Source organism: Enoplosus armatus, chromosome 13 (assembly GCF_043641665.1).
Source record: "Enoplosus armatus isolate fEnoArm2 chromosome 13, fEnoArm2.hap1, whole genome shotgun sequence".
Lineage (NCBI taxonomy): Eukaryota > Metazoa > Chordata > Actinopteri > Centrarchiformes > Enoplosidae > Enoplosus > Enoplosus armatus.
This window is the reverse complement of record NC_092192.1, coordinates 8,114,411-8,137,834: the sequence shown is the minus strand read 5'-3', so window position 1 is coordinate 8,137,834 and position 23,424 is coordinate 8,114,411. Positions and strand designations below refer to the sequence as shown.

General features: G+C 41.7%; 1 protein-coding gene across 1 annotated transcript in view; it reads right to left on the bottom strand.

Moving 5' to 3' along the window:
* The window catches only part of stk10 (serine/threonine kinase 10), a 39,404-nt gene that overhangs the window by 6,384 nt on the left and 9,596 nt on the right, over positions 1–23,424 (bottom strand). The window contains exons 2-10 of the mRNA XM_070917246.1: positions 21,440–21,604; positions 15,333–15,381; positions 14,431–14,580; positions 12,169–12,241; positions 10,627–10,821; positions 9,836–9,917; positions 5,391–5,525; positions 2,197–2,562; positions 1,641–2,069 (exon numbers count right to left, since the gene is read on the bottom strand). Coding sequence (XP_070773347.1) covers positions 1,641–2,069; positions 2,197–2,562; positions 5,391–5,525; positions 9,836–9,917; positions 10,627–10,821; positions 12,169–12,241; positions 14,431–14,580; positions 15,333–15,381; positions 21,440–21,604 — 1,644 coding nt within the window. The remainder of the gene's footprint in view (positions 1–1,640; positions 2,070–2,196; positions 2,563–5,390; positions 5,526–9,835; positions 9,918–10,626; positions 10,822–12,168; positions 12,242–14,430; positions 14,581–15,332; positions 15,382–21,439; positions 21,605–23,424) is intronic.

Sequence of the window (23,424 nt, the reverse complement as noted above, 5' to 3'; positions counted from 1 at the left end):
ATACATTCCATGTTTTATGTGAGTCAGAGCGTGACCCCACCTTATAATTGAACAGACAAAATTGTTATGTCTAACAAAGCTGTGTTGCTGTATTTCCGGCATCCCCCATCTAAAATCAGCCTCCGTGGACAATATTTGCCAGACTGATATGGCTGGGTTTACTCTGCAAACAGTGGCTAGCTCAAACCCTAGATGTCATAATTTCCTGGTTTATAAATAGTTTATATATAAGGAGAGGCGAGAGGAGGAATTAATTTGGTTTGTGCAAACTGTTGTCCACTCTGACTAAGCTTGCTACTGAAAGCTGTTCTGCTCTGTTGATTCCCTCTCTACACAACTGACACATTTACAATAGCAATAAATCTATGTGCTTGTGTGTTTGAGTGTCTTATTAAGTGCACACTGGCACTCTAATCAGAGGAACACGTGGGTGATTCTGTAGCTCAGCTCGTTGGTTGTGTTTGAGGCTCTGCGTGACTGTGCGAACTTCCTATCACTTGTCATTCACAAAATTACACACACACACACACACACACACACACACACACGAATTCATGTCCTCCTGTCCAAAACAACAAAACAAAGAAAGCCCGTTCACTCTCACTGCTGGCTGAGTCGCCTGCTGAATAATCTGTTCTGGAAAAACTTAACATACCACAAACAGACACTACTCCATGCACAGTCAATAGGATTTCAATCACGGTCGGTCTATAAGCCTCCAGAAGCAGCAGAGTGACAATGAGCTGCATAGAAACGTCCATACACACTGGTGAATACTGAACTGTGCCCACACAAAGGGCACTGTTGGTCCTGATGAATGGAAAATGTTGCATATTTTGCCTCAGAAAGACTTGGTGTCTAATGATAAAATGGTCCCTCTCTTTTCTCCCTTCAGCTTCCCAACGTCCCTCCCTCGCTGGGACAAACTTGGTGATTGTTAAGTCGTCTATGGGTTACGGGAATTCTCCCTTGTCAGGATTAATAAATTTATATGGAAATTATGGATTATGTCAGAAATCATCATGAGGTGTGAAAGATTTCATTCGAATGTGACGACATTTGACATGTTGGAGATTTTGGTTTTCACCATTCACTTTTAATATACGAAGTGTTTGTCAGTAACTCAGCCCAGATTCACCAGAATAAAGCCACATTCACCATAAATCATAAGCAATTAAAAAGGAAAAACTTATGGTTTACAGTAAGAGCATTAACTAGTATCATTCTCGGTATCCTCCCTAAATGCAATGAGTAGCTTAATAGAAGACAGGCTAGCCTCTGTTTCAGATAGCTAACACCCACACCCCAAAACACAACACAATGCAGTTTCAGTTCCTCTGTGGGTGCCGAGGAATAGTTTTTCCAAGGCGGGGTTTTCCTACAGAGGCAGGGAGCTGTCTCCTCACCTCGTTTACTCTTCAATATTTTTCTATTTCACTTTATTCACTGAAGGAAAACGTGTCTTTAAAGGACACGTTTACATCCTGGGTTCATTCATCTTCCCTGCATCAACAAACCATTACATGACGCCATTTTCATAATGGTACTGGACAGATCAGGCTGCTTACTGGTTATTCTGAGTAAAAAGCATAACCTTTGTATTTGCTCAAGTAGAGAGAGTTTTCTTCATGTTGACTCACCCTTGCAGACATTGAGATGTTCTCCCTGTGGATCGACATGTCCATGCTCTCTGATGCCATGCTGCCTGAATAAGAATACCGTTCGTTGATAATCCTTCCATTGATGTAAGGAGAGACAGTGTCAGCGTTTCCTCCTGTCGATGTCCGCTCTGGGGTACCTTTGGTGAGGCTACCATTAGGCCCAGACCGGGGTGTCGGTACTGGGGTAGGAGAAGACGAGGGAGTGGGAGTGGGTGCAGGAGTGACAGTGGGACTTGAGCTTGGAGTTGGTAAGCCTCCATTAGCCACAACGTTGCTCTCCTCCTTGGTCACCTGGACCTTGGGCATCTCTGGGTCTGTTGAGTCTATGATGATGTCAACCTGTTCCTCAGATGCCTCTGGCTGGGAGAGAGGTGGTGGCTGGTCTGTCTCTGGGGTCTCCTCAGCAACCTTAAAAAGAATTTTACTATTATTACTAAGAAATCTTTGAACACACTAAATAATTCAGGAATATCCATCAGTAATAAGTAATTAGTAGTAATATTTCATTTTCTGAATCTAAAGCTCCAAAGAGCACCTTATCTTCCTCTGATATGGGGGTGGTCTTCCCATCCTCAATGCCTGAATCTGAGCTGGAAGTCTTGGTTGAGGCCTCACTCTCAGACTTCTCAGAGCCAAGAGTGACTTCATCGGCCAGTTTGTCACCCAACTCCTCCGAATCTTTTGAAGGGAGATTCTGCCGTGGTAGGGGAACAGGGACCACCATGACTGAGCCTGGCTGTTCCTCTGTTGGTGTATTTGGCTCGGCCCCCTTTCTGGGTAAAGGTGTTGGTGTGGTTGGGGAGGGTGTGGTTGGGGTGGGCGTTGTGGGGCTCGGGGTGTCCGGAGACTGGTCTCCTTCCAAACTGGTCTGACTGGTCTGGCATGGCTCCTTGCCTGGAGACTTAAGAAATGGGAGAAGAGAGGTGTTGTTATGCATTAATGTGACAAAACATTGTTGATGTTTTTAGGCTTGAAGTCACTGGTGGTCTCCCAAATGTTAAAGTCCAACTGAAATGGAAATTTAGTCATCCCTTTTTGTAGTCAAAAATAATGTCAGCGTGTTTTGTAAATTAATTGAGTAGTTTTTTTATTATTAAAAAGGAAAAAAAAAAGACTTTGGGGAAATATCAGAAATGTGGCAGGAGAGGCGCATCGGTGTCTGTGTTTGATTGACAGCAGATGGCAGGCTGCCAGAGTGACGGTGTTGCACTGTAGAGAACAAGAGACAAAGTAAACAAACTTGTCTGCATGTCATGGGCAGTGTTATTGAAGAGTAAGGACCACACCGGTATCTAACCGGACTGAAGTGACATTTGCGGGTACGTTTACATGCTGTTTAATTAGCTATCGAACCTGTAAAATGCACTTTTCCTCTCTTGAATGTTAGTTTGGTCACTCGTTCAGCAAGCTAAGGTGCTGGACCAGACGTGTATTCATGTGTGTAAGTTAGATAAGAAGGAGACCTGAGCAGGAAAGCTAATGTGTGTTGTGTTCAAAGTCTGTGCTCTTGTGTTGTGTAGCAGGCTGCTGTCTGACTCAGTGTGACCGTCTGCTCTGCCTACGACAAAATGCTGACGTTACTGCTGTATGCAAGATTTTAGGTTTTAGCCCAAAAGCTAATGGATAAAGTCCCATCTTCAGTGAAGTCACCTTAATCCTTAGCTTTAGTAGGAATGCAGTCATTCCTGCTTAGACTCCTGCACTGAGACGGCTATCTAATCTGTAATAAGTACACCAATAATTACAGAGGTGAAAAGCCTGTGTAAATCATGGCTGACAACAGGGACAGAGTGTTTCTGCAGGGTTCACCAAGTTAAATTTAAAACTTTTTAAGACACCAAGTGCACGAATTTATTAACATTTAACATCACATTTTTAAGTCTTGTCAACACCTGCAGATACCCTGCTAAAAGGAAAGACAGACTAACATAACACATATAACACAAAATACTGTATACAAAAATGCTATTGGAAAATCCTGAATACAACTGCCAGTGAGAATCATAAAAAGGTCACATCCTAGAAGCAGCATTTAAAATCTAATCACAGAAGGTTCCAGACGTGTGTGTTAGACATGGGAATTATATGTTCTGTAATTACAAACACCGCTGAACATGTTTCATAATTTCATAATTATGTGCAACACTATCTTGTCTAATGTTGCTCTTCTGCTTCTGGAAATACCTCTCCGCTGTCTTCCACTAGAAGTAAACGATACCATCAGACATCTTTATGGTCAGGTTCAGCCTTTCTAATGTCTCAGCAAACCTCTCAGTCTGGCTGTGTGCGATACATAGGAAGAGATAAACAGTCCAGTAACTGTTTGGCTGGCTTTCAGGGCCTTGTAACTGTATGTGTCAAAATGTTGCTGTGTGTAACAACTGTAATGATATCATAGTTAACTAAGCACAGGGATGAGAAATCTGATGTTTGGACTCAGTAGGCTACTGTACTGTAGTGTATATACAGTAATATATTTTGATATTTACATTACTATTTCCCTACAAATAAATGTTGATCTTGCAACCCAAAAATCCAGATTAAAATAGCGCAGTAGTAATTAACCCAATTGATGATAAATTTAACATTTTGTGTTTAAAACCCTCATTGTCTACTCCTCTCTCTTTTTTTTTTGAGTTTTAAGTCATATTTTCAGTAAACAGAGCAGGATAAAGCAGAACTGGATCCAGAAAGAAAATAGCACCTACAGAAACTCTAACTGAATCCAAAGACCTACAATGTTTGATTCACAAGATGTTCGGAAAGGGCAGTGCAACACACTGCAGAAATGACCGCTTAGCCAGGTTTCAAACTGCACTGCCATTACACTGGAGCCAATTTATTCACCTCAATAAATTTGGAAGTCATCACACTAACTGTTGACATTAGGTGAGGAAGAGATAAGTGGACAAACATTCATCTTCATAGAGAGAAAAACATCCATGGACACATTTGTCTGGTCACAGCTTCCTGTTAGCAAGAGTATTTCTAGGATCCTCTATCTGTCTTTGTGCTGCTGTAACACCTGAATTTCAATAATTATTATCTTTATACCATTATATTATCTTATCAGTGTAGCTCGCTGGTGGACGGTGAACTGTCTGTTCTGTTGCTATTCTGCGACCCTTAACTAAAGGTAATGTCCGACCTTAAGTAATTTACTCCTATCGGGGCTTGTGAGGTGACAGCGTTTCTAAACAGGAGGGAGGCTGAAGGCAGCACCTATATTTAACAATGTGTGGGTGTGGGTGAATGCCAGGATTCCGGTTTCTGTTCCTTTGTTTGTGCTGAGGGCAGACGGTGAACTGCACTCTTACACTATGTCACTTTCTAATATTTTGCCCTCTGTGGATTTATCAATGTCTTCTGGAGAATGGACCTTTGGCAGGAAGGCCATGTTTACCAAAATATGCTGTTCAAAAGGGTCAACAAGCAAATGGGAAGTGGACAGTTAAGCCAGAACATGTGTGCTTTTTGGAGCATTGGTACATGTACAGGTAAGTGCATGCCTTTGTGTGATTATGTGCAACTAAATTACATCGTCTGGCAACTGGCAACAAACACTTACTGCCTCATTATTGACCTTGTGAGTCTGAATCACGAGTACTTAACTACCTTTCAAAAAAAGCTACTGGAAGAACATGAACTGCCCCACTCTCCTTTTGGAAACAAACAATGACAAAGAAGAAAACGAAAGGACAGAGAAGAAAAAAGATCCAGGTTTGGTACCACAGTGAGCTCCATGGCGTCGTCCTCCTCTCCTTCCTCCCTATTGTCCTCGATTTCCTCCATGACCTCAGCCTTGGCCTCGGCTACCAGCTCCCGCAGTGGACGGTTAGACGTCACCGATCTCACAAAAGGGTGCTGTGGACACAAAGGAGAGAGGAGAGATGGTTAATCAGACAAAATGTGACTGGTGCTTAAATAGTAAGACAACATCTTGTTTTTTCCCCCCTTGTGTTTCCTTTTATGAATCATATTGAGCATAAATGAGCTCGTAAACACCACCCTAAACATCCACTACACAGCATTTGGCAGTTGTCTTTGCAAAGTGGGAGTGAAACTAAAAGGCTTGGCATGACCACAGATAAACATCCTTACAACCATAAAACAATATTTGCTAGAAGGAAACATAACACATTATCCATGGTAGTGAGTGTCATTAGACCATGAGACTATTGCTTGAGGGATGCTGCAAGTACTGGACTGACAATGACGAGGTAGGAATAACATCATACATGTTGGTATGCGCTTGATTTCTGGCCTTTTAATATGTCACTACATTAGATGTACAGGTCTAGAGTGAAACTAAACAATTAGGAGTGTGAAAGCCTTCATATATGTATACATATATATATATATATATATACACACATACATATATACACACACATGTATATATACATATATACAAATATACACACATATAAACACATATATAAGGTACAAAAATAGAGTACAAAATGAATAAGAATAAGAAAAGAAAAATGTAAATCAAAATCAGAGAATAAAATTACTAACCCCCGCATATTATGAAATACAATTTTGATGAAAAATAAATAAACACATTAGCTTGCTCATGAGGCTGTAAAAGGTGACAAGTTTAAGAGGCAAGACTACAGGAGACTTTCACTGCAGAGGAAACTGTATCTGCCACCTGCCAGTTCCTGAACAGCTACAACAATAGTGGCTCTACAATCTAACTCTCCCCTTAACGGCAACACTGATGTAACAGTGTTCAATCCAACATAATGTCCTTAAAATAGCAAAGCATCTTTAGTTCTGCAACTGCTAAAGAGAAAACATGTGTTTTGCCAGAGTGCAAACAAGGCAGTAATAAGCAGAGTGGCAGGAGAATAAAAAGCTCAATTAAAAGTTGAGTGCAGCTGGGATACAAGGCTGTTCATCTATTATTCAGACGCTTTGCACTACTGTGTAATGTAATTGGAACAGCTGACAGTAGGAAAAGGCTACAAGTGGTACTGGACCATGAAGTGTGTGTAAGTTGGGCTGTGTGCACATTTGTTTGTGTGCAAGGACTTCTCCTCAAGGACCGCATTAGGATTCAGCTTTTAACTTCTCCAATGACAATCAACAGTCAGCTATTGTTTAATGAGTCAGGTAGTGGAAATGCTGAGTGCCATCTAACCATTTAGTACAGCAGTGGAGTATGATGATGATTTTTAAAACTGACCGGTCAGGTACACAGTTCAACTGATATGATTAAGACTCCAACCACCACATTACCACTTCCTGATTTCACACCAACATGCTGAGAGATCAGCCATCAGACTGTTAAAGCCGTACAAACCTGTGGTGGTACAGAGTGAGACAAACAAATGCTAGGACCTCCAATAATACTTGGAAACATTATTTCAGAGTTTGTGATGCTAGTATTGCAGTGGGTACATGTATTTAAGGGCAAAAGTAAAGTTCCTGTGCATAGGCCATCTACTCTTCAACTATCTCAACAGGTAAATGGCATATTTATGGACATTCTTAAGGCTTGAAACCCCCAACAAATTCAATTTACAATAATGTAAAGACAAGGAAAAGCAGCAGATTCTCACACTTAAGTGAATGGAATGGAATAACCTAGAATAGTGCAGATTATCAAAGTTTGAATTGAGTTGAATTTTCTATCCAGTTGCCATTTCTGATTGAAGCATAAGCTGTAAAATTAATTACTGGATCAAAGGAAAATATTATCTGTGCATCTCTTTTTCTTTGCCTTCAAGCACCATTAGAATACATACAGTACTAGTGAACATCTGAGATTTCAGCTTCAAACTGTTTATTGTAACAGGTGAACTCAGACTCAAGTTAAACCCAGTTTCTTTGAAGTATACCAAAGGGAAAAACAGCAAACAGTGTAGTATTGCTGCCCTGTTAAGTCTAGCTATGTGTTTTTTCAGTGCCATTACGGCTCAATATGTGGATCAGTGGAGCTTATGTCCTCTCTTTTAGGTTTCACGTTGCTTCAGACCCAGTGAGGCTGGTGATTTTGGGTCTTACATGCATGGCTGGGCGTGAAAAGGTTAAATGTGAACAATATGGCCCATTAGGGGACCAGAGTAAGGCTGCATGAGGGCAGAATTACCTGTGTTGCGAGGATAAATCTGAGTTTTAGACCTTGAGTGAGGACATTTTTGGGAAAGTGTGGGCATTGTGGTAATTCCTCACGTCTTCAAAGGGTGGTTTGGAGGTTAAGACATGTTTTTAGGGTTAAGGTTATAATTAAGTTTAGGTTAAGATTGGGGCAAGGGTTGGGGTTAGGCAAGCAGCAATTTTGGTCTACATAAATAAAATTGACTTGACTTTTATTTGCCCAAATTTTGAAATATCAGTCTGAGATTTCTGCCTCACTCGAGGTGGTCGCAGCATTGAAAAGTTTAAATTTTTTTCTATCATATATTATTTCCAGAAAAAAAAGTCCCTCACTCTGTATAATCCACAGACCTCACAGGAACTACTTTCTACTTGCCTCACAGCCTCCGTGCCTTGGCTGGGCCTCACACTTAGAAAACCTATGAAATTGACCCTTTAATGTTAGGTCAAGGCAAGGGTTGGGCTCAGGCATATAGTTGTCTTTAGTTAATTTAGTTAGTGTTACAGTTCAGGGATTGAGGAATCCATGATGTCAAAGAGAGTTCTTACAAGTATAGAAGCATAAATGTGTGTGTGTCCTACCACTACAAATCCTTGGCTCAGAGATAAAATAGCCAAATACTCCAACGGTAAAATCACCCAACATATAGACACAGCACGATAAGAAACAGAAAAGCATCCAATATCATACATGAATGGAAGCTACACCAAAAACACTAAAAATCCTGACCATGAGAAACTACGTGGGAGAAGAAGCTATATTCAGTATAATGAGTACAAGTCATCCAGATGGTCTCCCGCCAGCCGCACACTCACAGTGACTGATACTGTGTCATGTTGTTTTGTATACATTCTTTATAAGCTCACATGTGGGACAGACACAAGGGAAGAACTTCAAAAATGTTTAAAACTAATACCATCTTAGAAGAGACGTCATAAAGCTTTGTCCTTTCATTTCCTCTTTTGATACAGTCACACACACACACACACACACACACACACACACACACACACACCACATAGTTTAGCATCTACCCTCCAGACACTCTTATCTATGATTCATTATAATCTTCCTTTTCACTTCCGGCACTACATCTGTTTTCCACATCCATACACTCCAATGAAAAAAGTTTGACCTAAAACTTGTCACAAACACTGACCTTAACTTCTTGTAAACTGACATCATTCAACATCGACTGCCCAGCAGAATTTACTGCCATCATCGCACAACTATCTCCAGTAAATACTGGCTGACAGCCGTTAGGAGCGGCAGGCATGATAAACATCTAAAACCTCCAGCACGGCACCAAAAACTGGGCCGCGCCCGTCTCTTTTCCCCCCACTGGAGAGCACATGCAGAATTCTCAGTGGGCCTGGGTCTAGGAGTTTCATCTCTGCCTGTCTCTAATTGGCCAGAGGTGGCGAGCTCAGGGTAATCCAGACATACTATTGGTTGAGGGTGGGAATGTAAATAGTTGGCATTCCCTCAGCTGTGGGATGCAGACAGGAAACTGCGGCTCTGAATTTTAATAGACGCTGCGCTTGTGCTTTAATCCACACCCTCTTCACTTTTTCTCTCATTTTTCTTGCTCGGGATTCTGGATTTTAGGAAACATTTGACGAAGCTCATCCTCAGATATTAATGTGTTATTGTCAGAAAAAACTGTCAGCCTCTCCTTAACAATCATTCTAAACTTTTTGGCAAAAAAACCCTCCATTGTCCTTAAGATCACAATGTTTTAAATGCCCTAAGAGGGTGTTTCAAAAGTGATCAGCTGCTTCTAAAAGTCCTGAATGTTTCACTTTTCACGCTATCCCACTCCCTCTCTGCTGGCTCCAGTTCTTGCCCCCTCTTATACACCTTCTATTCCCCTCCCACTCACATGCCAGTGCCCTCCACGGGGCACCACTCACTTCCCTGGCATAGAGCACTCCCATTCAGGTCTTAAAATACAAGATTATGTGTGTCGGTGCAAGATAAGGGCAGCGCGAGGACAATGCTCCATCATATGTCAAAGTGCAGCACTGTATAACATTTGCTAGGTTGTAATTGCATCAGGGCCTACCTCCATGAGTTGTACTGCGGTCGGACGAGTCTCTGGGTTTTTATCCAGAGCTTTCCTCAGGAAATCTTTAAACTCCTGTGACCTTGGGTGAACACAAGAAAACAGCATTAATCAAAAACAAAAGGAATGAAGAAAGGGGGGAGGGAGAGAAGGGATAGTTACAACATAACAGAACATTTGAACAGCATATTTCCAGATATGTGATGTTGGTACATGTGGATCATCTTTGTGCACAGCTCTGCTTCACAAAGCAAAAGCTTTCAACAGGGAATGATGAGTCAGCCCCCCATCCCAAATCTCCTTTCAGCACCTAATAACTTCACTTCTGCTGGACTAAATTTGCTGCTATGGAACATTCACACTCATAAAAGTGATAAGGGAAAAGTTATAGTTTGGCACTCGCTGACGCCGGGCCTCTCTGCTGAGTTGTTGCTGTAGTTTCGGAAAGCGCAGTATGGACTGCAGGCGTAGATGGGGGAGGACGATGTGATACATCGAGCATCTATAGTAGATTACAGGATACAGAGTGTGCAAACATTTGCTAATAGAATGAAACTAAATGACCCGGTGAAATCTAGACAGGAAGCTATAAGCCCCCGTTGACTCCCCTTATTATATTCTATGCCAAAACTAATTAATTATGGATTGTGCAAAAGAGTTGTACATGCTAGGTTTTTATTTCGATTTACTCCAATTTCCTGAGCGACATATCTCCGCTTTCTCTTCCCAACTTGCACATAATATATGATACATCAACTGACCAATGTGCAACATTTTGAATGCATCCTCACCATTTGTGAGACTGCTCCAGGGTAGGAGGCTCTGACTTGGCGATCTTCAGCAGCACCCTCATGGGGTTGAGCTCATGGTGCGGGGGTTCAATCTGGGCGAGCTCGATCAGGGTGATTCCCAGAGACCAGATATCAGCCTTGTAGTCGTACGGAGCATCCTTCATTGTCTCGCACATAACCACCTCTGGGGCCATCCTGAGAAGACAACAGATAAAATATTTATAGTGTGGGACACTGAATCAATTAAACTTGAAAGCTAACAAGTCAAGGCACACTGCACATTAAAACATGCTTAATAGGGATGGTCAAACTGCAGAGCGGAGAGTTTTCTCCCAGCTCATACCATTTAGTATATAATTAACTTTTCTCTGTAAATGTTATAATGTATGGAACATGCATTATGTAACCTGTCTGAGATACAGTCGTGGATAAAATGCAAATTAAGTTTTTTTTATTATTTTTTTTTTTTAGGTGTACGTTTATGTCATAATGATCCACTCCTGAAAATTGTGTTACCAAGCATCAAGTGACAGAGCTAATAAGTAACTCAACTTATAAAGATTTTAACAATGACAAGTTGTAAAAATCTGCCATTGCCAAAACAACACAGCTTGTCAGAGAGAAAACAGCCCTAACATGATTCAATAGTTTATGCTATCATAAATATGCAGTATTTACAGCTGTTATCTCTGAGCGATGGCAGCAAGCGACCAACTGATAATTACTGCAGGGGGATAAGGAGTGTTTCTCCTCTCTCTTACTCACTATTTTGCATGTGTCAACATCAAGCACACGTCACCGGTCAGCGCTTGTTTGCAGACAATGCGCAAAAAGGCTCTTGTAACCCGGAGCACTTAGATTTAGTCAAGTGTTTAATCCGTGCTTCTTGTTGACTTTGCTAATCAGTGCATTCAAGGGAAAGGTATACACCAAAACTGATCAGGACTCCTCAGTGTTGTGCAACATGAGGGCATGTTTCTTGAGCTGGGAGGGTATTCCTGATGGATGATAAGCTGTTCTGGTCAATGGATAACTGGCTCCAGCCATATTCACAGAGGGGATAACAGTATGGAACAAGGTTCACTGTGGAGGCTTCAAAGGGAACCTTTTCCAATTTGTTCAGGTATAGAGGAGAGAACCACACTGTTGTGACAACAATGGAGGTTTAAAGCACTTGAGTTGAGGTATTGGGTTGAGAGTGTGTATACACAACATCGTGCCTTTTAAGTATTATGGAAGAGTTGTGGGTAGCAGGAAATACGTTCTCAACAAGCAATAATCCCCCGCTTATATAGCTCATGTAGGGAAGATTGATATGTCTATAGTTGATATTTGTGTTCGCGTAATCTCTTCTTTTAATAGCTCAGGTTTGTATTAGTATATCAATGTCAATGTGAAGAAATACCTTGATTTCCAAGGCATTTAATTCACTGTATTAAGCAAAACACCCACTCCCACCTGGAAAGAAGAAAAGCTTTCATCCAGCTCATGCATAGCTGTTTCCCTTGATGGCGCTCTGATGCAGAGTCAAGTCTTACTCACCAGTACGGCGTTCCAATGAAAGAATCTCTTCTTTGTAAGGTTTTGGTGTTTTTTGCAGACACGCCAAAATCGGCTACAAGAATGAAGAGAGAAAAAAAGACAAAAACATGACGTGAGATAGTTGAAAAAAAGAAGCATTTCTCAGTTAGAGAGGGAGTGAAGCCAGTTCAAAAATCTTTCATAATTTTTCCCCTTTGTAGTAGCTTGTAAAGCTGTCATGACATGTGATGGGCAGAGACACAAAGCCAGAATTTACAGCAGTCCTGTTTCCCAAACAAACTGCCCCCATTCCTCGGCATGACCCTCAGATTACAGGGGTGCTGTTTTCACTTTGGCTGAGCACGTTTTTCTCTGCGAGTGGGAATATTACGTGTGGCATGCCCAGGATTTTACTCACAAGGCAGCAGGCTGACTGCTTCAATTATAAACTGGCATGTTCTATTACGGGGACTTAAGTGACCGTCTTGGTTTTTGCAGACTACAATTCAAACATCTTTGACTTCCCAGTCAAACATATCATTTGGACTGTTGCAGTCTAAACTTTAAAGGATTTTTACTTTCTACAAAGACAATAAACAGCATGGCTGCTTTTATTGTACGTCGAATAAGTTTGCACATCAATATCCCGAAGGATGGTAACATAGTCTGGTAAAATCGTACCAATAGGGGTTAGCAGTGTTGACCCAGAGGTCAAATACACTACAATACTGTACATACAGTGCATTCTAGCAAAGCTGCTCCTTCCCCTCACCTCTGCTGTATCACTGGGTTTCTACATCAGGTTCCCTTGAATAATCACCAAGGGGAGTGCTTTTCAAAAAGCATCATAATTGTTCACAAATATTTCTACCCTAACACGCACAACACCACCAGGAACTAACTTAGTGCTCAATAAAAGGTTTTTCGGTGGGGAATCCCAACAAACTCCAAAAATAGAATTAATACTCATGACTGGGATTCAGTGTTCTGATCTTAAATCATTTGAACAACACTTTGTTATTGCCTGTTCTATACTGATTTTGCATTTGTTATTGATCATTACTTTGGTAAAGCAGCAGGAACAAGGTCCATGATGGACACACATTTTTCCTAGACATGCATGTTGCTCATTTGTTACAAACACACCAAGAGATCAACAGTCGCTACAGAGTTTTATAAACATTAGCTAAAAGTTTACAACAAGCTGAGCTACATGGAAGAACATAATGTTCACTGACATGTTGCATAGGTGGATATAATGCATTTGGCTGACCTCAAAGACAGTTAATTAAAAGACAGCTGCGTTCTCTGAATTCTCTGAAGTAGTTAGATAAGTCTGGAGACTGTAAATGAGTCAGTGTCATGACTGATGAGGTTAAAGAGGCAACTCCCAGAGATTATATCTAATTGTGGTGTCTTAGGGAAGAATGTAAGGCAGTGGAAAAGGAATTACAAGTCCAGTTGAGTGACAGTGGCTGATAAAATGAGTCATTTGAAATAAAAAAAAAGAGAATTTGGAACCAAATTAAACCAAACTAATGTGCAGCCAGTTCCACTAAGAATCAGCACCCGAATATGAAGCTCTATGCAGCTTATGGTTACTCTCTAGTGTTTTTGGTTTGTTGGTCATGACCAACAAATGAGTGCAAAATGAGCCAAAGAGAGTAAAGGAAGCAGAACATCATACATGCAAAGGAGATATTTTTGTTTTTGTTTAAAGTTTTATGTCCAAGGCAGACATTTAGAAAAAAAAGCAGCACTTTCTTAGCTGACACTGACAAAGCATATAAAGACACCATTTTCCCTTTTCTGGAAAACTATGCTTTAATCCAAAACATACCGGCGACTGGGCTGGATCCACAACATCAGCTGTGCAATGTGAAGAATGTGGAGAACTCTTCAAAAAGCCACTAAATTAAAATATGCAAAACTTCTGAGAATGCAGTTTTTCCCCACACAACGCTCACTTATGATCCTCCTGCAGCGCCACGGGAGGGGTACAGGGCCTCTAACTGTGTGTGTGTGTGTGCACTTCTTTATTTATGGTGAAATTGCAATGCCTTTGGGTTTTAACATCACTTTATCTTTTGTCAGAAACTTGGACAAAGGAATGTCTGTCTGAATCAGAACATATTGTATTGTACACCTACTTGCAGGGACAAAATGGCACTTGGACACCATGATACCTACACAATGAGTAAACTGAAAGAATTAAATCCTGTCCAAGCACAACAAGCACCTAAAACCAGCAATATTCAAAAGTATAAACATCTAAACCCTCACCCAGTTTGATGTCCCCATCCAGCATGAGGAGGATGTTGCCGGCCTTCAGGTCTCTGTGGATGATCTTCATGCTGTGGAGGTAGACCAGAGCTTCCAGCATCTGGCGACAAACCACCTTAATCTGCGGCTCCGTCAGCCCACGATCCAACTCTGATAAGGGCAGGAGACAGGAGATGGAGAGGTGAAATAGGGGGTAGGGGGATGACAACGAGAGCAGAATGGAAGAAAAGTAGCTGAGAGGGTTCATGCACACCTTGCACATTCCATACTCAGCGTACATACAATCATGATCGAGTGCGTGAACTCCGCGAGAAAATAGAAAAAGGTAAACCTGTGATGATATCAATGGACTCGCTGAGCTAGTGTTGCTGGATAAGTAATCCCAGAGCAGAAAAGCCTTCACACATCCAAGCTATAGTCCTGCCCTGCAGACTTTATTCTACCGTGTCAGTGTTTGGTTAGCTGCAGTGGGGGTACAGACAGTTATGAGGATGTGGATTACCCAGTAAAAACAGACCAGGGGGGTTTCCCACACCGGAGGACTCCACTATGTCTGACTGCTTTCTGGAGCATTCAAGGCCGGACTAAAGAAGTTGCAGGACATGATCATGTTCGGAGCAAATCAGCAGTAATGTGATAAATGCTGGTTTTCTAGATTTCTCCCTATGGAAAATAAACATGCCGCGATCCTTCAGTGTACGGACTGGAGCTTTTAAAACAACGGCACAGCTTGACAGCACATCTTCAACCTTTTATCATGTCTCTAGACTCCCTTAAAGTCAACGCTGAAGGGACAGGTGTAGTCACAGCACTGCCGCGGGTGTGGAACATGACTCTCGTGTCAGGGAGGAAGGTGGAACAAAAAGAGAGAGACAGAGAGAGAGAGAGAGAGAGAGGCCTACCGAGCATTGTGGCATCCACAGCACCTCCGGGGCAGAACTCGATCATGATCTGAAGGAATGAAGGGGAGGGGAGAAGGGGTGAGGTTAAACTTGACCCAGCTTTATGAATATACAGTATAAACATACAGTTGACAGCTGTGATCTCCCTTTGTCAGGGATTTATATCTAGCAACAGGAAGAGCAGATCACTTTTCATCAGCAGCACATGCACATCTAGCGTTTATCACACAGGAATCTCTCTTTTTCCTTGTACTATTCAAATATGTGTCACTAGCATTCAAATCCTTACGGTTTTAAAATACCAGTAATGCGCTGTATTGGATTCTCGCACCAGAAACATTCAGCACTGATCCTAAAGGTTTGGCACTTGAACTTGAGAGTAATTCAGGAAAGCCTTAAATGAAGTGAGGCAGTAATATGAGCCTAAGTTTATTAATAACATACACAAGGTGAGTTTTTACAAATGGATCAATTCCTTCATGGTATTTAATGAAGCTATCTCTGTCTGTATTTGCTGCCTGCACTGTTGACTGTTAGTGTTACGAAATCACTACCTGGAGAGCTCCCCCTACTCTACATCAGTCAAACACTCTCTGACATCTGTGGTGAAAGTACACACACTTTGTAAAGTGGACAGCTGGATTCAGACTGAAGTGTGTGATAAACTGTCAGGCTGTAACAATACACACACTTCCTGGGACACACTGCCAAATATATAATACCAGTTCAGCAACGAAGTAAAAACAGAGACAGAGAGAGAGAGAGAGAGAGAGAGAGAGAGAGAGAGAGAGAGAGAGAGAGAGAGAGAGAGAGACAGGGGAGAAAAAAATGAGTCTGAGAACGCTGTCCCTAAATGGTGTCTTGTTGGCCAAAAGCAACGTCCAACAATCACCTTTCATTTCCTCTCCTTACATAGTCAGCCTCTTTCTCACACACACACACACACACACAGACACACACACAGACAGAAAAACCTCTAAATGTTTCATTCATGTAGTTCAAAGAATATAAAAGACATCATAGGATTTTATAACAATCCTGTGCAGAGCAATTGAGTTGTATTCAGAAAACTGTGTGTCCATTACATTGTCTGACACACACATGCTTAATAGCTGATGATCTTTTTCCCAAATGGTCAAAGATCAACCCTAGGTGGTGTTCAGCATACCTGCCGCGTGCTGTCATTCTTATTTAATCATGGAGTCCCGCTTGCTATGACAACACTGTCAAAGAATCAGCCTGGCGCTGGAGGGGTGTGGAGTTTCAGTTCAGACAAAGCCAATAAGGAAAATCACAAGTACAAAAGGTGCAAACACACCAGCAACAGATGAATGCGAGAAACTACGCATGCCTCGGATGAAGACACACGCACTTTGTGGAAGATGAGGAATGTCAACCTTGGCATGCAGCTCCAGGTGAAACAATGTTCTTTTGTGAAGTTTGGATTGACAAATCCCATTAGTTTGAGTTTTGTCAGATGTTATCAAGGATGTCTCACTTCGTACAGTATCACATCTTATCTTAAACAACAGACAGCAGAAAGACAGTCTGGCCTGTGTGTTACTGCTTCAAACTTTTATATCTCCTTACTGTATCACAAACATCTGCCCTCAGTGTTTGATGTCTGTTTCTTAAGACAAAGACATGATTTAAGTTCTATTAAAGCACCTGAAAACTATTTTTTGTCTGTAACATTGAATATTGGTGTCTAAATGAGCAACAACCAAAGTTACAGATATAAAAAAAATACATTCTCAGTTGCAAATTAATAACACTCAAAAACCCAGAAAAGGGCAGTTTGTGACACATCATAAGGTGAAATTAAAATGCGTTTTCAACTGTATCTCCCTGCAGTGTCGAGTATATGCTGATAAAAGTATATTCTAGTTTGAAAGCACATCCGGTTTATGTATTTCATTAACACTACAGAGGGAGGTTTATTACACATTAGAGTACAAACCACTTATTTCTCTCCTGTTTAAAAACCAACCCCCTAAATTAAATGAACGGCTCTTCAATAGTCACACACTGTACTGCCCAACCTAAACAGCTTGACAGCTGATGCTAACCGTGTCAGAAGCAACTGGTTTGTGTTTCCGTCAGTGTCCCTGCAGCCAGTTCTGCTCACCCTGCCTGACGGAAATCTGGGTGACATGTTGTGCTGCGGTGAAGAATGTGCCCAGACTGGTCAAGCTACATGCATAGCATACCCGCTATGGGCTGAACACACAAGCTTTCTCCATCTCATATAGACACACACACACAGCCAGCATTTCAGTTTTAATGGGAGGTAATAAAACTATATATCTACTAATTGTAGTGATGTGTGTTGATGTTTTACTCTCAATAGAGTCACTAGACTAAGCAAAGGTGGTGTTGTGCAATGTCTTACAATAAATAATGTTTTTTTTGAGTGCCTCTTTCTTTCTTTTGAGTCAAGCTGAACCAAATTGGACACAGTCTATGACTGAATCCAAAAAGCTTTCAATGGAGCAGGAGTCACTGACATTGCAGTGTTCCTGCGATTCACAGCTCTGTACTTTCACAGTGATTTCCAACCTCATTTTCTTCAAAGTCTGAAAAATGTAAAAAGGCTATTTGCCAACAAAGACCTGGTTAGAAACTGCAATACCAAATAAAGACAGAAACACGACCATTTAAAACCTGAATCACACTGATACACTGTTACACTTTGTCACTCTATGAACATGACTAATGCTTCAGTGATCTGTGTACGTAAGGTGGTGCCAACATACTGACTTATATCGATTGGCCTTCCAGAGTCATCAAAAATCTCCTAGAAACCACAGCCGGTGCCATTATATAGACCACACTGTATGCAAATAATGTCAAATATATAACAACCCGACAATTTAAAAATATTGTCCTCGTCTTGCTGTGTCTAAAACAAAAACCAAGCAACTTTACTTTACAGTGAGAGCCCAATCGTCTCTTCCTTCTCAGTCAAACTAAGGGCTCTTGAAAGTCTGGACACACAACACTAACCTGTTGTCTCCACTGTAAGATCACAGTGCATTTAATGGGTTAAACCACAACATCTTTGTGGTTTGAGGAGACGTGCAGAAGGAAACAAGTTCCACTGATGCTGCTGTACACTGGCAGCGATTGATAAAAAGGCCCTTACTGTGCCCCAAAATTACAAAAAGAAAAAACATGGAATTTTGTTTGTGATGCTCAAGGTATGGAAAATTTACATTTAAAAAGGTTGATAAACAAAATCTTCTCCTAGAAACAGTGTCCCCATTACTCTGGACAATCTAGAGTTTTTATTTCAACTACTTTCCACTGGAGAAATAGTCCCTATGGATTCTTACAGTATTTTAACAAAACTGATATCACAGGAGGCAAGTGTTTTTTTTTGTCATTTGAACTAACCCTTCAAAAACAGGCAGGCTTAACTATGCTTCTAAATGATGTGTCTGCTCCCTCCTCCCTTTCTGTCTCCTTCTCTGTTCGTTCTTCACAGTGTGCTGATGTCAGCAGTCCCGTCCCCATGCTAAAGGCCCTCTTTTTCTCACGCTGCAGGCCTGGCTGGCCTGCTAGCCTCAAGACCAGATTGTTACTGAAAGGGAACAAACAGCCCTTCTCTCACTGTCTCTCTCTCTCTTTCTTTCTTTCTTTCTCTATCCCTCGCTTACTCAGTAGAAAGCAGAACGGGTGGGTCGGCGCTGGAATGCATCATCTCACCCCTGCCCAGTCCACCCAACCGGAGGTTACTGAGGCCTGACCGCCAACCACTGGGCTAATTGTTGAGATCCTGAGGCAGACAAACACACACTCACAGCAATGAGGTGCAGAGCTTGTTCACTTTGTCATGTTGTATATAATTATTCTACTGCCGGTCAGATGCTCATATGTCAATTTTGGCTGCGAGTTTCTATACAAACTTAGAAAAGTATGTTTGCTCTTAAAATACAGGCTGAATAACAGATTATTAAGAGATTGACAGAAAATGTGTGTAAAATCTAAAATAAGAGAATACATTAGTACCTTAACACAGCTTGGAAATGAGATAGTAAAAGTAAAAGCAAAAGCTGACACTAACACCACACACAGACACACACACACACACACACACACACACACACACAGGAAGCATGTGGTTTGAACGCTGCAAGAAGGGATGTTTGCACATGTGACTTATCAGCACAAACTAACACAGTCTCACAGTTCAGCTTTGACTGATGGGGGACGTTCACCTTCCACACTCAGGAATTCCAGCTATGGCCAATACAACCATGACTAGCTCTGCTCTGGGGCTGTGGCATGGCTGTGGCATAGCTGTGTGTGTGTGTGTGTGTGTGTGTGTGTGTGTGTGTGTGTGTGTGTGTGTGTGTGTGTGTGTGTGTGTGTGTGTTAAAGTTATAATGCTAAACATTTTCATTAAATCAAACCCCATTTTTGATATTATTTATGGTAGTCATTTTTTTCTACAATAGACATCTAATGTATTTGCATTCAGTAATTATCTCTCTATATAGTAGATTTATTGGTAGTGGCGGAGTCCGCCATTGCTAAGCAGGATTCAGATTCCTTAGCTAAACACAAGGAAAACAATACATGCACGTAGTCCAGCGTATCTTTATGTAATTGATAAAAGCTTCACTGTCTTGACATTAAGTTACAACTAATGCACACTGAACATCCTACTGCCACTACTTCACATTAAAAGCGTTCAACTGGTGAAACATGATTTGCATTTTGGAATCATACAAAACGCAATACAAGGTCATCTTTGGCGTTTTACATCAGCAGATCCCTTTTCATATATGCTGGGAGAAGAAGGAGCAGCCACAGGGAGCTGTTAGATGCCTCCACTTCTCAGGAAGGTAACTTTAATGTGCCCTGCTGTTGTGTGGAAGACTACTAGGCGGTTGCAATTGTTATTGACTGACTTCTTTATTACAACAATGCGAGTTTGTTTGGCTGAGCCGTAAGCAGATGCACCAGTGGCTCTTCTGTTACTGACATTTCTGACAAAGTAGCTGCTCCACAAGTGTTTGCTGCAGTATTAAACTGAACTTGCCGTTACCACAGTTAACAATTATTATTGTTTTGATAACTGAAGACAGAAAGAACACCGGAAAACAAAAGAGCAGTCAATTCAATGTTCAGTGAATTAATTCACTCACTCTTAAATACATTCCTGTATGAAAACACACACACTAAATCTAAACTCTTAAATCATGTTTATAGTAACGTCACAAGTCGAGTAACACAACTATCTTTAGTCTTAACGCTGCCTTGTAATTCCTCAGATATTCAAGGTCGTGCCCCAGCATGAGGTCACTATTATTTTTCTTGGCCAGATAGAGCGGGAGATTATAGAGGGAGTCGAAAAGTTTACACATGACCCAGTGAGCGAGTGTGGAGAGGGAAAATAACTCGAGAGCAGAAAACACTGAACTGAAATTGATCCTCGTTCTTGCAGTAACATCAGGGTGAGGAATAGGTCATTTCTGATGCATTATGTCACCCTGGGGGTCTTGTGTCATCCCCATTCCACTTTTCTTATCTTTATTTTTCAACAGAGCATTTATATGTAGGATATCTTTACTCTAGATGAGATATTGTTGCAATCAAACAACAAGGGAGTCACAGATTGAAATGAAACATCCCATGAGCCTGCCAACATACATGGTTAAAAAGGTGTGTTTTTCCACTTCCCCGCTGATCGCTCAGGTTTGTGTGTTGTGGCTCTGTTTGGAAAGGTTGCAAAGAAAACTCCTCAACACAGTGAAAGCAATACATCTTGCGAGGAAGGTAACAGTGTAGACAGCAGAGGTCCCTTTAATACCAGTCATATACAACAGCAGCCCCATGCAGCAGCATACAGTCTGCTCATTTAAATAAACTATGTGAGTACAATTTCTTCTTATTTCAGTCAATCAATTTGGTGTTTATGTCTTTTTTTGTTTGTTCAGTTTAAGTGCTAAACATGTGCAAACACAGTGATATGGCCGTTTAATATTTTCATGGCGGGCTTGTTCAGTAAAGGAAAGATGAAACAGAAAGAGAGAAGGGTTGACAAGTCTGTGGTTTGCCCTTGAAGCTGGTTGTCTTAACCAGATGTCCGTGTTACCTACCCACAGTTTGTTGTCATGGTAAAATGCATCAAGCAGCTTGACAATGTAGCGGTGGTCACATTTAGCCAGGATGTCGATCTCGACGATGTAGTCCTCCAGCTCGTCCTCACTTTTCGTCTCGATCTGTTTGGCCGCAGCCAGAGCTCCCGTCTCCTTGTTCCTGGCCTGACGGACAGAGAAATAGAACAACATTAAATCCAACATCCAACTGTTTTTCATGGATTCCTGCATTTTACTTCCTCTCTTGTAGGCTAAAACTCTTCCTCAGCAAAAGCAAATAAAGGACATTTCTTTCAGTGTAACTAATCCTATGAACTCCAGAGTTTCACTTCTCCAAAGAGAGGATTTTGTATCACCCAAACTTCCACAGAAAACATTAATAACAGGGGAGATACATGATGTGGCTGTGTGACAACATTTCTGTCATTTTCTTTGTTATATGCCGAACTAAAAAGGTGGAAAATATCAAAATCAAACTGGTAAAATCTTCATTGGATGTCTGTATGTAGATTGATATCATCAGTTTGCCTCAAAGATTCGTTTTTTGTGCTTCTTGGATGTGCCTATCACTCTGCCAGCTGGACTCTTCTAACCCAGTTCAAGCAGAAGGGAATCCGGATCGTCAAGATACGCAAGACAGCAATTAAAATGTTGACTAACTAACATTTAGAAACACAGGAAAGGAAACTCCACACCCTCCCTGAGCAACTGGGGGAAAAGGAGGAACCACAAAAACCATCAAGTGTCAGTATGGCTAAACTAAGACACACACATAGACACAGAATTCCTAGTGTTTCTGAGTAATAAAGGGAAGCAAACGTAACCATCAGTAGATTGTTCAGTGCCTTTCTGGAAAGCATCAAAAAACACCCAAACCATAGGGTGACTCAAGAGTGAGGCACGAAGTGCCAAACACACAATGTTCATCCTTGTGTAAGGGACAGAATGTCGCGAATGCTGACTGATGGGATTTTGTGGGTAAACACGACATTAATGTGCGCCTGCGGACAGAAACCACACGTTCTGCGCCGTAATTGCAAGAGCGCGACCAGAGACGAGCCAAGACTTAAAATAGAGTCGATAACAGAGTTAAATGGTGGTGATCTGAGCTGCACCATTGTTGAGAACCTCCAACACTGTCGGATCATACGAATGGTCTGAAGAAAAGCTAGAAACACTTGGAGGATAATGCAGCAGGTTGTGGAACGTGGTGAGGAACGGACGATTTAAGATTGTGTGCATGTACGTGTGCACGTGTCCACCCAGTGACCTGCAGCAACAAGACAGACTAAACAGCCTGGTGGGGTCTGATGCCTCCACGCTTTACAGGGGCTGTGGGAAAACATCTGAATAAACAGAACAGGCTCGCAGCAAAACACACTCACTGTAGCTCATCTCGCCATGACTATGTGTGTGTGTGTGTGTGTGTGTGTGTGTGTGTGTGTGTGTGTGTGTGTGTGTGTGTGTGTGTGTGTGTCTGTGTGTGTGTGTGTGTGTGTGTTTGACAAACAGAGCTCCAGAGAAGCCGAACTGCCCCCATCACGGTAACCCACAGCGTGAGTCAACAGGACGTCTCCTCCTGCCATCAAACCATCAGTCTGTTAGTTAACAAGCCTCGACAGTAAACACAGAGACACCAGACACTTTCACTCCTCCGCTAACATCTCGGCTCTCTGCTATTCGCCCCCCCCCTCCTGCACAAACACAGTCAGCCTCCACAGATTCACTGTCTGGGGGTCTGATTTCCAGTGGAAGCAGCTACAGCCCTACTTGTACTGTATATACACCTATGTTTGTTGGCAAGACATGGTTTCAGATATGCCCCCAGATACTTCTCATTTGCAGACTTTTAGACTTCAGCCCCAACTGACGCTGACTCAAGTGACATCACTTGAGGCCATTTATCTGGGGCCACAACAGGCTTTATACAACTTTTCCACATACGACTTAAATGTGTAAAAGTTCCCCTTTGACTATATCTATCT